General features: G+C 17.8%; 1 protein-coding gene across 1 annotated transcript in view; it reads right to left on the bottom strand.

Moving 5' to 3' along the window:
• The window catches only part of LOC129617735 (hormone receptor 4), a 33,207-nt gene extending 29,080 nt beyond the window's left edge, over nucleotides 1-4,127 (bottom strand). Inside the window, exon 1 of the mRNA XM_055532832.1 lies at nucleotides 3,670-4,127. Within this exon, the coding sequence (XP_055388807.1) occupies nucleotides 3,670-3,820 (151 nt within the window). The 5' untranslated portion in view covers nucleotides 3,821-4,127. The remainder of the gene's footprint in view (nucleotides 1-3,669) is intronic.
• Between the last annotated feature and the right edge of the window lie 10,353 nt (nucleotides 4,128-14,480).

The raw sequence follows: 14,480 nt of genomic DNA, 5'->3' as shown, positions 1-14,480 counted from the left end.
GCATAATATTGATGATGGAGAAAAATAATTCTGATATAATTTTAAATTGTTTTATTTATTTTTTTTTTAAATATTAAATCTAAAATTAGTGTAAATGAATCTAAGTGAGTGTACAGCTTTTATTTATCATTTTTTATTAACTAAAAATGAAAAGAAACTGCAAGAGGGATATATGATTTTATGAATTGTTTTATTTGAGAAATTTCAATGTTTATGAATGCTTATATTTGGATTATTTATTAATTATTAATATAATAATTATGTTTGGTAATAATTTTGTTAAAAACTCATTTGCCTTTTAAAAAATTATACCATAAACAAATAGAAAATTTCATTAAGGCAGCAATATTTTTTCAATTATAATTGCAATTATCACATTCAATAATAATAATAATTATTATTTTTTTGCCTTATAATTGCAAATAAATAAAAATTTATAATTGAATAAACTTTAATATATATATATATATATGTACATATTGTTATACAAAATATATGTACATGCATTTTGCAAATTATCTCACCTGTAATCAAATATACAAACATATTTTTACATATACAATATATATTAAGAAAAAATAAAAACAATAAATATAAAATACAAAAAAAAAAGAAAAAATTAACCAATTTCCATTTCTTCCTCATTCATTAAGCCCGCACCCATTTATATCGTTGACTTTTATATGCATTTATAAAGAATAAAAAAAATACAGAAAAAATTCAACGTAAATATAATTAAAAAGAGAAATAACATAACAGTCATGATTGCGTATATTACCGTTAAATTGTTTACCTCTATACATATATACATATATATATGTAAATTTAAGCAAAAAAAAAAAAATTTGCTTAAAAACCGGTTTTAAGTTACATTTTTTCTTTTCAATTATTTTTAAGCTACATACATAAAGGTTCATACACAGTCATCATACAATTATTACCAAAGTCAATACATTATCATTATATTTTGGCAAATATCGCATGTTAAATTATAATGTTAATTAATATATAAATTGAAGTATATAATATGTATTGTGTAAGAGAGAGCAACAGTGAAAAAGTTTATAAAATAAAGCTGAATAACAACGTACCTTGATACCTAACATTATTTTGAGAAAGGTAAAGGAAAATAGAGACTAAGTAGAAAAAAAAAAGAGAATGAAAAAATTTTATTTTTATACAAAACTTGCGCACTTAATAAATAAAATAATTGAATGCGCGACTTGCTGATGAAAACGTTTTACTTTTTAAAGTCATTTTGTATAACAGAAATTAAATTACGAATGTATGTATAAGAATATGAGTATTTCAAACATGTAATATAATTGTGTTCTATGTGTATGTATATGAGATTTAAAGGTGAGAAAAATGCAAAAATCCAGCAATATATTTTTGCTTTTCATTATTTTAGTTTTCTTTCTATATTGTTATACACAAATGAATTTCAGCAACTTATATGTATAAATGTATAATGCATAAATATATACGTATGTGTATAACAAATATACTTATATAGAAATTGATGATCTTTAAAGAACTTTCACTCATATTTTAACGGGTTTTTTTTTTGGTAACAAAATAAGGAAAACAAAAAAATTTTTTTTCTTTTTCTACCTTATGTTATATTGGTTAGTGGTAAAATTTGTATGGTGCCAGAGAAAAATGTTATAAAAAGCAAAGAAGCAAAAAAAATATATAACTGGAGAAAATTTTAAATTGAGCAGAATCAACAAAAGCGAAGTAAAGTTGGAAAGAAAAAAAATGAAAAAGTAAAAGAATTTAAAAAAAAAACTCTGGATGAATGGATTTGGATGGTTAGAAAAAGGAAATTGAAATTTTTGCGTAAACATTCTATACCAACTATGTATGTTTGCCCCTTTCTAGTTATTTTTTTTTTTTGTTTTTGGTTTTTTATTATTTTAAGTGAAAACGAAAATGAAATTTTTGGAGAGATTTTTTACAAGGCCAATTTTTCTTTTGTGTGTGGGTTTTTTTTTTGTGGAGTTTTAGAGTTATTGTATTAAGGTAATGTAATGGTAAAATTTTAATAAAGAGTTACTTTTTTTTTTTAAATTTAAATGAATTTCAGGGGCTTATTTATTATAAAATTTAAAAAATTTCCCAACATAGTTAACTGTTAAGAATAATTGTACGAGAATTTTTTAATTGATGAATTGAGATACAACAATTATAGAGAAGTTAGCGGAGATACGAACACATCAAACTTTATTGTACATCAAACTTTATTGTCAAACATTATCAACAGATTTACTTACTACACGATTGTTGGCAAAGAAAGGTGTTAATTAACATGATTCAATTTCAATTCAGATACACAATCTTCTGAGAATATAGGGTATATTAATTTTCATTATAAACTGTTTATAATTTGAAGTCAAACATTTACTCTTTTACATATCAAACTTTTGTCTGCATTTCAAACATTTTATTTATCAAACTGTTACTGTTTTCGTTTTCTTTTGATCAAATGTTTGAAATATAAATATTATGTAGAAAATATAATTTTATAGATTTTTTCTTTTGATAAATCCCTTAAAAAACATGCTCATAAAAATAATATGATCAATAAAAATAACAATGAAATATAATTAATATCCCAATTTTTATGTAAATCTAGAAATCGGTATGTGTTTTATGTAATTATATAAGTGTTATTTATTATATAAGAATTAATCAATCAATATTAATATGCATTAAATATTTATATATAATTAAAAATTAAAACAACATTTAATAAATAACAATAAAAAATAAGATAAAAAATAACTCATATATATTTATCAACTCATTTATATATAAATATATATATCACATATATATATATAAAATTATATTTTAAAATTTAGTAAATATAAAAATAATAATAATTAATTAATTAATTATTAATGATAATTCAATAATTATTAAAATATTTTAATAATTTATTAAATACATTTAAACATACAACACACAACATAATCATTTATTTGTCAATTATTCTGACAAGTGGAATTTTCCTCATTTATATATATATTTAATTAAAAATATAGAAAACATAATAATAAAATTAATTTCTATTAATAAAAAGGGTTAGACTAGTTCTTTTAGTTAATACAGTTTTAACAGTAATTACAGTTAACAGTAAACGGGAATTATATACACATATTTTAATAATATATAACAGATTTTCATATAAACAATAACGCAAATGATATACTTGCATATGTAACATAGACATTTGACAGTTATTAGTCAGATTATTTAATGGCATTGACAATAAACCATAACAATTTCTCTATATTGCTGCTGATTGGTTACGGAATTAATTGTCTTATGAAAAGAATTGGTTGGCAATATTGTTGTTTATTAATTTTAATATCGTACTGTATATAATAATTATATATTACATATATTATATACAGTACGGTGTATTGCGTTGAAAATTTAATCAGTAATAATTATAAGTTAAAAGAATCGACAATTAAATGGTAGTGAATAATAATTTGATTGATTTTTAAGAAAAATTCCACTTTAAAAATTTCTTAAAAAAATAAATTCAAAAAAACAAATTTGAAAAATAAATTTTGTTTAATTTTTTTTATAATAATCAAATATAATTTTTTTTTTTTTAATTTTGAAAAAAAAATTTTTTGTTTTTGTTTTACGTACCCGACCACACTGGAGGGCCAGGCATATTTGTATCTTGTGTTGTCACCTTAGATTGACGTCCTTTTGATAAAGGATTTGATGTTGATGTTGTCAAATTAAGTTTACAACTTGGTAAATTATAAGTTTTCATCAAAATAATATTTTTACTCATTTAATTATTTTCTGTTTTTTTTTTTTATTTTGTTGTTTTATTCGAATATTATAGGCGTTCGTATTTACCGTAAAAATTTTTTTATGTATATTTTTAATTTTAATATTCTTTTTTCTTCATTTTTAATTTTTGAATTTTCTCCAATTAAATGGTGGTGTTTTGGAAAATTTTTATTTGTGACTTGTTTTCTTTTTTTTTTTTTGTTTTAATTTAATTCATGTTGACACAAAATAATTAATTATTTTTTTCTTTTTCAAATTTATTTTCAATAAAAATTCTTTTTTCAAATTTTTTGTTTTGTATAGTGAACAAAAAAAAAATATTTTCTATATAAAAAATATTTATTTTTTTTTTTATATTTCAGTAAAATATTTTAGAAGAATTTTAATTCTTTTATTTTTTTGGTTTTGCAAATATTTTTGTCACTCTAATTGTTGAAATTTTTAAATTTAATTTTATCTTTTTTGTAATTATTTAATAATTATTTTCAAACACTTATCAATAAATATTAAGTTTTCCTTTTTCTTTTTTTGTTTATTTTCAATTATTAAATTTATTAATTTTTATTTAATTTTACAAGTTTATTGCAGACTTCATTTAAAGGCAAGCTAATCCATTTTATAAATAATAGAATAAATTTTAATATATTTATATAAAATATAATTTAATATAAATATATAAGCATATTATTTTGAATTAAGAAAAAATGAGTGAATTTTGAAATAATAACATATATAATAAATTAATATTATTATATTGTTATATTAGAATTTATGAATTGAAATGATTTTTGATTATTACAATATTGATATTGATGAAAAAATGTTTATGATTATAATTTACTATGTATACATTTTAATTAATAAGTTAAATAATTAAATTATTTTTAAATATTTCATATTACGCATTTAAAATATACTAAACTTTAACATTAATAAAAAAGATTTTTGGGAATTTCAAAATTATTAATAATTATGAATTTTTTCGATTATAATAAATTCAAGTTAACTTACTTAGTATTATAGATATAGTAATTATGATTATAGAAAATTGTGATCAAAATCATTATTATTATATTTCATATAATTTTAATTTTTTTTTATTTGAAATAAGAATTTGAATCTTTTACTTTTATAATATAATTAAAATTTTTAGTCTTTAATGTATACAGAGCAAAATTATATTTATAATTTAAATGAAGTAACAGCAGTAATTATGACAAAAAAAATGTGTATAATTATAAATTGAATGTTAAATAAAATAAAAAAAAAAACATTTATAAAAACAAAATGATTTTTTTTTTAATGAAATATGAAATGAGTATTTATAAATTTATTTTATTTTCTGATTAGAGAAATTTAAAGTTTTTTATTTAATTATGCAATATTTTTAAGATTAAATCCAAAATTAAATTAAAATTAAATTAAAAATTAAAATTATATATACGAAAAATTTTTATTGTAATTAAATTCTTTTATTAAATTCCACATTGAACAAAAATAATTATATATTTTTTAGAATACGAGTATAGAGATCAGAACTATTCTAAGCCGATCTGAGGATTTTTTAATTCATAACATTTTATTATTAATTTTTGAGACTGATTTGCAAATATATTATAGAGGCTCTGAAAGAAAATTGTTTTCTCTTTTTTTTTTGAAATAATGACTACATTTTTCGAAATAGTGAATATTGTAAGTTTACCGCTCGTTGAAAACCACCTAGTTGAAAACCGAATGATGCAAGAAATTGGAGCGGTATGAAAAAAATTTATATTATAGAATTCGATTTATTAGAATAAAGATAAGATTTTAGAATTTAATAAAATTTTTAGTAATTATATTTGTTACATAAATCTAGAATTGTAAAAATACCTAAAAGAAGATACTTTATTGTACAAAAAAAAATTTGAACAAATTTTCAAAATATGAGCATAATATAATCTTGAATTAAAATTATTTATTTATTATAAAAAATATTTAATTTTTCCGAAAGGAAATTATAATTTCCCAAAGGAAAATATAAAATTAATTAATTAATTATATTAATTTAATAATAATGCAATAAAATTTAATTAAATTTAATAAAGAAATTCAATTAAATAAAAAAAATAATTTCTCTTATCAGAAATAAAAATATTTCAATCGAGATGAATGAAAAAAAAATTTTTTTTTTTTTAAATTATTGTGATATTTTTAATGTTTTAAAATTATATTTTTTTGCTTTTAACCGTTTATTTTTTTGTTAACATTATGTGTATAGAGGAGAAAATAAGAAAAAATTAATTAAAATAAAAAATCAGTCGTTGTTTTAGAGTTTTATTTTTTTTTTAAATTTAATTTATCCAGTCAATTTAATTATATTTTTAAAGAATGGCAGTATTTTTTAATTTTTATTTTTAAATTTAATTTTAATTTATTTATTACATTTATTTTATTATTTTTTTTTTATTTTTTATTTTTGAAATGAAATATCACGCAATTTTTCTTTTTTGTTTTAAAATTTTCATTTTCAATTAAATTATATATTTTCTTTGAACTTCTATTAAGTAATAAAAAAAAAAATTTAATTAAATTGAAGAAATTTTTAAAATTTATTTATTTTTTGTTTTATTTAATAATTAATTATAAATTTTGTTTTTAAATTTAATTTTGTATTTATTTAACACATTTTGTTATTTGTCATACATTTCTTTTGTTCTTTGAATTTATAATTTTTTATAATTTTGAATATAAAACATAAGGTTGGGGTAAAATATATAAAATGAATTGGTTGGAAAATTATTTTAAAAATGTATTAAATTAAAATAATTAAAATTTTGTTTTAATTCAATACATTTGATTTGTTTGTTTCTTTTACAATTTTACAATTAATTATTAAAATTAAAATTATATTTTTAATATTTACTTTATTTTTTTTAAATTTTCAAATATTTATTTCAAATATTAATATTATTTTATTCCATTCGCAAGTAATTCTAATTTATGATTTTTACAGAATTAACTGTTATATTCATTTTTATTCTTAATATATTTTTTTCAATTTTATACGTACAATTTTTTTTTTTTTGTTTTTCATTCAATTCAATCATTATTATGTTCAATTTAATTTCATTACACTAAAAATTTTTTTTTTCTTTAAAATCATTTTAATCGCATTCAGTTCTTTCACATTATTTTATTTTTTTTTTTTTTAATTGTGTTCTTGAAATTGTTCAAAATAAGCATTTTTTTTTATTTTAGAAATATTTTAAATTATTCTTATATTTTCATAATTATTTATATTTTTTCATAATTTTCATATGTAAAAATTTTTGTTCAATAATCTCATTTCATATCTCAACATTTTCTATTCACATACATGATATATAAAATTTGTTTCAACATTCTTGCTCAAAGGAATTTAATTATAAATAATTTTTTTTTTTGACATTCATAATATACTTCTTGTTTTTTTTTTATTTTTATTACTTTTCTTTATTAATTAATTTTATTTTATATTTAAATTTTTGTTTTGGTATATAGACAGCGCCATAATTTGTATTTGTTTTTGTTTTTTCTTATATTTTTATAATTAAAATTTAAATATTATTTTAAAAATATTTATTTTGTTTTATTTTTTATTTTATTAAAAATTTTTTTTTTTTAATATTTTATTATATAAATACACATTATTATTTTATTATATGTACTAAAATTATATTTTATATTAAATATTATGTATATATAATATATACCATATATTATATGTGTATGTACTATGTGTAAACACATTTAATGGAACAACATCTTAAATATATAAGGGTTAAATATTTCACAAAAATATATTTTTTTTTCTCTTTCATAATTTTTTTTTTTTGATTTTTAATTAATAATAAATTTATTAATATAATTTTTTTATTATAAATTGTTATTATAATATTCTATTTATTTTTCATATATATATAAATTCTAAATAATTTTTGTGTTTGTTCTTATTTTATTTTTAAATTTAATTATATTTAATAATAATATTTTTGTCATTTTTTTTTTTAGGTTTAATTTTGTTTGTTGTTTTTTTACTTTATTTTTAATAGATTTATTTGTAATAAGAATAATTTTTAATTAATATTTTAAATGGGTGTGTGTATTTAATTTTCTGATGCATTCTTAATATATATTAATATATATATATATATTAATAATAAATTTTATGAATATAATTAATAATAATAATATATTTTACAAGAATATATGTATGTATGTATGTATGTATAATAAACCGTTAGATGATCTCCATTTTTGTTTTTAATTTATTAATTTTTTAATAGATTTTTGTTTTTGCTTTTATTTGTTTTGCATTATATTTATTAATTTTTGCGAATATTTTTATAATTAATGGCAATGCGTTTTTGTTTGTTTTTAAGTCTATATATATATTACGATATATATAGATATATATATATCGTATTTTGGTTTTTTTATTTATATAAATTTCAGGATTAATTATAATTTGTTATTTAAATATTTAGTATTTATTGTTTTTTCTTTAAATTTTGTTCTTTTTTTTTTATTAAGTGTAATATATAAGAATTTTAAATTTAATTTTATTTATAGTAATAATAATAATTTATTTATTTTTGTTTTCTTTTTTTTTTTATTATAAAAAATGCAATAATTTCAAGTCTTTTGAATTACAAATGCAAGTATAATTTTAAATTAAATAGAATTTTTTTTTTTCTTATTTTTCAATTTTTTACTTTTAATTCTTAATTTTTGAAATATTCAGTATTTTTTTCACTTATATTTTGAATGTTAAATATTTTGTTTATTTTTAAAATTTGTTTTTCTGAATTAATTGGGCATTTTTTTAATCATATTTTAATGATTTTTAATTGAATTTTTATTTTATTTTTTTTTGCAAAATTTTTATTTTTTTCTTTTATTTTTTTTTTGCTATAAATTCTAACTATTATTCTATTGTAAGTAAATATATATAATATATACTATTATATACATCAGATGTCTGTATATAAGATATATTTTCCATTTTTGTTGTTGTTTCTTTTTCTATTCTTTTTATATTAATTAATTTTTATAATTTTTTGCTCTCTTGTTATGCTTATTTATGTATATTTATTTTGTTTTTATTATTTTTTTAATTTTTTTTTTTAATTCTATAATAATTTTATTTGAACGCAGCAGCGCTAACAGTAAAAATGCATGAGCGAACGGTACGATTGCTATGCAATGATACAGACTATGGGATTTGTGGGAATCGTGTTGGACCCCCAAAAACTATTATACTCAATAAAATATATGTATATGTACAAATATATATATGTAAAAAAAAAATAACAAAATAAAAAAATCATACAACATAAAAACTGTATTTAAAAAGACAAAAATTAAAAAACAAAAAAAAAAAATAAGAAGAAAAACAAAATATAATAAAATGTATGTTACTTTATATATGTATGTAAATGAAATATATTATGATGCATTTTATAAAAATACAAGTTTATATTTTGAAAATATGTGTTTGTATTAGTAGTAGTATATCGTAAAATTAGTATAGAAACAAAAACAAAAAATTAAAAAATAAAGAAGAGAATAAAATTGCTTGTATTCAAAACTTTAATGCATAATATAAAAATGTCAGTAAATGTATATAAGTATGTATAACAATATAACAGATTTTATATGAGAAAAAGCAAATCTATAATAAGAGCATAAAATTAATATGTGTTAGTATGCCATTTTTATAAATTTTATGCTATTATTATGTCGACTTTAAAAACAAAAAGTTTTGTATAACAAAAAAATTTTTGAACGAAAAAGGTATATGTGTGTTTGTAGTAGGTATGTTTGCTTGTATATTTAATATGTACTCAAAAAAATATACATAATTTTTATTTTTGTATATGTATTCGAAACGGTAAGTATTGTAAAAATTCAATCAAGCTCTACAGTTAATAATAATAACATAAATATAACGTGTATAATATATAAGCATAACAGAGAAAAGGAGAAAAAATAATAAAATAAAAACAAGAAAAGAAAAAAAAAAATAATAAATAAAATTTACAAGAAGAATGCAATTTTTTCTTTTTCTTTCTTTCTATCTTTCTTTTCTTTCATATTATAACTTTTAGTTTTTGTTATAATAGCTTTGGTACTACTGACACACTGAGAGTTTTTTCTTTTTAATTTAGTCAGTCAGCAGCAGCTCTTTTTTTTCACGTTTCATTTTCATTTGGTTTTTTTTTTTTATATTTTTGTCTTTATTTTTTTTCTGTTTCTCTTTCGATTTCAATCAAATGCGATTTATACATATAGATTTCATTTATATCTCGTTTTTTATATTTATATATATTAAGTATGAGTATGAAGTTTTGTTAACTTGTTGTACATATATAAAGTATATACATTATGTATTATACAGAGTACATATTATGTATAATTTATATTGCAACATATTTTAATATTTTACCTGTTATTTTACATGTATGTATATAATTCTTGTACTGTTATTAAATATGTTATATGTAAGAGCATGTTAAAAATAATTGTGTTATACAGTCATGTAAAAAAACAAAAAAATTCTTAATTTATGTGGAGTATTTATATGTATGACTAAAAGTATGCGTGTATATAATTTCAAATTTAGTAAATTAAAAATTTTAAAATTAAAGTTTTTATGTTATATTTTTTATGTTCAAATATTTATAATGCTGAATTTGAAATTTAAACTTAATATTGTTCTACATAATATAAAAAAATCATATGCTGTAGGTAAAATAAAAATTTTGTTATAATTTTGTTTTAAATCAAAATATATTAGAATATGCATGCAAAAATATAACAGTATTGTAAGTATTATAATGGAGTGTATGTTAGATATTATGAATGTGTTGGTGAGAGTATAACATTTTAGTAAGCTTTTATTTTTCAAAAAGAATAAGAAAAAGAAAATAAATGAAAAATATAATTATGAAAAATTAAAAAATTCTAAATGTAAAAAGTAAAATAAAAATTTTAGAACTTTTTTTTTCTAATTTTTTATTATTTGTTGTGCTTTTGCTTCTCTTTTTTATTACTTTTAAAAGAATTAATTAATATATGTATGTAAGTATAAGAAATTTTCTTAATATTTGAAACGAACTTCAAAATTTGAAATGCGTAGTTATGTATGTATGTATGTATGTATATGTGCGTGTCGGAATTTGTGATTACATATTATTGTTATACGTAATAAGTGCTTAATTTTATACAAATAATTTTGATCATAGAATTTTACGTTATATAATATAATATACATGCATTTTTCTCTTATATATAACATTATATAAGAGACCTGTTAAGTTTGTGATTTAATTGAAAATTAATAATATTAATGTTTTCAAATTACTTTTTATTTAATTTACAATTATTTATATTTTAAACTATTTCAGATTTTATTAAATATATTTATAATCTATAATGAAAATTTTTAATATTATATAACATGATTTATTTTAATCTAATATATTTTTTGTGTTCCATTTTAGAGGCGGTGTTAGAGATAAATTTATTTGGTGTATAACAATTCAAATCGCACTCCTGCAGAAGTTCCAAATCAGAGTAGTTACTAAAATTTTATTTTGTAAAAAAATCCTGTTATACAAATAAATTAATATTTATTTTCTTTATAACAATATAGCGCTATTTATTGCAATAAATGCACGTATGTGTAAGTATTTCCCTCAATTTTTTTGTATAACTTAAAGTGTTGCTCAGATGTAGCTGGTAGTATTCCTATAATTGTCATGGTAGTCTAAATGCATTGCCATAAGTGTTATATATTTGGTATATGTTATATTGTATATGCCTCTGGAAAATACTGAGTTTTGTTATATTTAACGTAGCTAGCAACTAAAACATAATTTTTTTTTTTTAAATTATTAAACTTGGGTAACAATTTTTTCTCGTCATATAATTAAATTATATGTATTTGTTCAAGAATTATCTATAGAAAGAAGAGATTATCTATAGAATATCAAATTTACTTTGGAAATTTTCTAATTTCAGAATCAAATTTATTTTCGATTATTTTCAAATATTTTTGGTTTTTTATTTCAAAACTTAATTTGAATTAAATATTATGTGTATACATTGTATATGCGGTACATAAATATACATTCTTGCATATATTATGAATATTATAATTCTAATATTCTGTATTAGAATTGTATGTACATTTGTACATTACGTATATATACCAATTTACTTTACGCATAACAAAACTGAATTTATTTACTAAATATCTCGCATATATAATTTTATATTCTTCGTATATAATATGGTTTTGTTCAAATAATTAATATGAGAGCATATTGTGTATTATTATAACTAAATATATTTAATATGTGTGTGTGTGTTTGTGTATAAAAAAACATATTTTATGATTATGTATGATTGTATTAGTTTGACCCAGAAACGTTTATTTTTTTCTGTTGTTTTTGTTATTTTATTTCTATTTTTCTATCTTATATATTTTTTTTCTATTTGTTGTTTATTTGTTTTCTTTTTCGTTATTATCTATATAAATTTTTATATATATGTGTATTTATGAATGCACATGTACTGTACTAGAATAGGTAGTTGAAAATAGCTTTATTATATGTTAATATTTATATATATAGTGTAGTATATATATGTGTATATTCTTATATTATTACGCGTATTTGATATAAAAAATATGAAGATTATAGAACATTTTATATTCTAAACTACATGTTTTATGTAGGTATATATATGCATGTGTATATTGAAAAAAAAATATGTGCATATTCACATGACACGTAACGTGCTGCTGCATTTCTTATACATACTGTAATAATAATAGAAATAATAAGGGAATAAAATAATTTCTGTGTTTCATGTTATATTTTAGAGAAAGGAAATTTTATGTACATGCATGTATGATAAGAGAGAATTTATGTATTTTTAAATATTATGTATATATTATGTATGTATATATATAGAAATTTCGATATGTACACACATGTAATTATGCAAATTATTCTAGAAAACATATATAATATGAAAGGTGAAATTTTTTTTTATATTAAAAGATTTTATAAAAATTTTAATATTTATATATACATATAAAATATTCTATAATAAAATTTTTTTTAATTTTTTCTGATTTTAATTTTTGAAAAGCAAATGTTTTGGGATAGTATGTGTACATGTATGAAATCGAAATTACAAAAATTTGATTATACTCCAAGAAATATGCAGTATATTTCTGTCTATATTTAAATGGTAAACATTTAAAAATAAATAAATATTATTTAAATAACAATAGTTACATACAGAATATCCGAAATTTGATTATGGTATTTTATATTTCAATATAAAATAAAAGTATAATATAATTGAATGTATATTAAAATTGAAGATGGCCTTCAATATAGTTTCTGGTGGTATATTCTACCGAATTTGTAAGGTAAAAATATCAACAAATTTTGACGCTTTTCAAAAATATTCCAACTTTGATCTTTCTTAATAATTTCATGAAGATTATTTAAAAATAATAATACCAGCTCTAATAATAACTTTTTTGTTCATTTGAATTGATTATTGTAGAAGAGTCTGGTTCGGATTCTAATCGAGTATAATTAAAATCTATTATATCAGTGGTTTATTATTATATTTATTTTTCCTATATAAAATTAAAATTTATAATTTCTTTATTTGTAAAATGAAAACTTATTTTGTATATAAGAAATTGTGTCGCATGACTTTTAGCCGGAAGTTTTTGAACATATTTATTTTTTCACTACTGAATATTTATTTTCTAAATTATTAAGTAAAAAAGTAATAATAATAATAATAATAAAGGTATTTTTATTTCACATAACATGATTTTTCGATATTTCAAATGTATATAATAGTGTAATATGAACATAATATTATATAGGTGTATGTATTTAACTTAAAACCATGTACATACACATATAAAATTTTAAAGGAATTGCAATTGCATTTGTAATACAAAAAAAAAAATTTCTCCATGTAAGTATTCTCAATATATAATATACTGTTTGTTTGGGTCTGTGTTTCTATGTGTAGTGGTTTATTTAAAAAGGATATTATGCGCTTATATATACATATATAATTTATATCACATGTATATATTATGTGTTATATATATAAAAAGTCGACGACTGAGAAAGAGGATCAAGGCTTTTTTGTTTATTATTTTGAAAAAAACAAAAACAAGAAAAAATTTATTTGAAGAACAAGGCTTGAAATATTGGTTAGTTGGAATTTTTGTTTGTTTTTTTTTTTTTATTCTAGAATTATTATTATTTGTTTCTTTTTTAATTTTGTACTCTTATATACATATATAACATTTATATTTATAAATTTAGTTATTTTGTAAATTAATACATATATGTGTATGTTATACATATGTGCCTCTCCATATATTGTTCAAATTATTTGGAATAAAATTAAATTTTCTATTTAGAAAAAGGACTCAGTTTATGGTCATATTTTATATACATTTTTTTTTTTCAAAAGAAATTTTTAAGTTCTATAAAAGAACCTTATGTAGTATTCAAATATAGAATTAATTTTTGTTTATAAAATTTGTTTTTCATTATAAATTAAAATTATTTGAGTTTTATTTT

This window comes from Condylostylus longicornis, unplaced genomic scaffold (genome assembly GCF_029603195.1).
Source record: "Condylostylus longicornis isolate FDR11 unplaced genomic scaffold, ASM2960319v2 ptg000006l, whole genome shotgun sequence".
In the NCBI taxonomy this organism is placed as follows: Eukaryota; Metazoa; Arthropoda; class Insecta; order Diptera; family Dolichopodidae; genus Condylostylus; species Condylostylus longicornis.
This window is presented reverse-complemented; position numbering and strand designations above follow the sequence as displayed.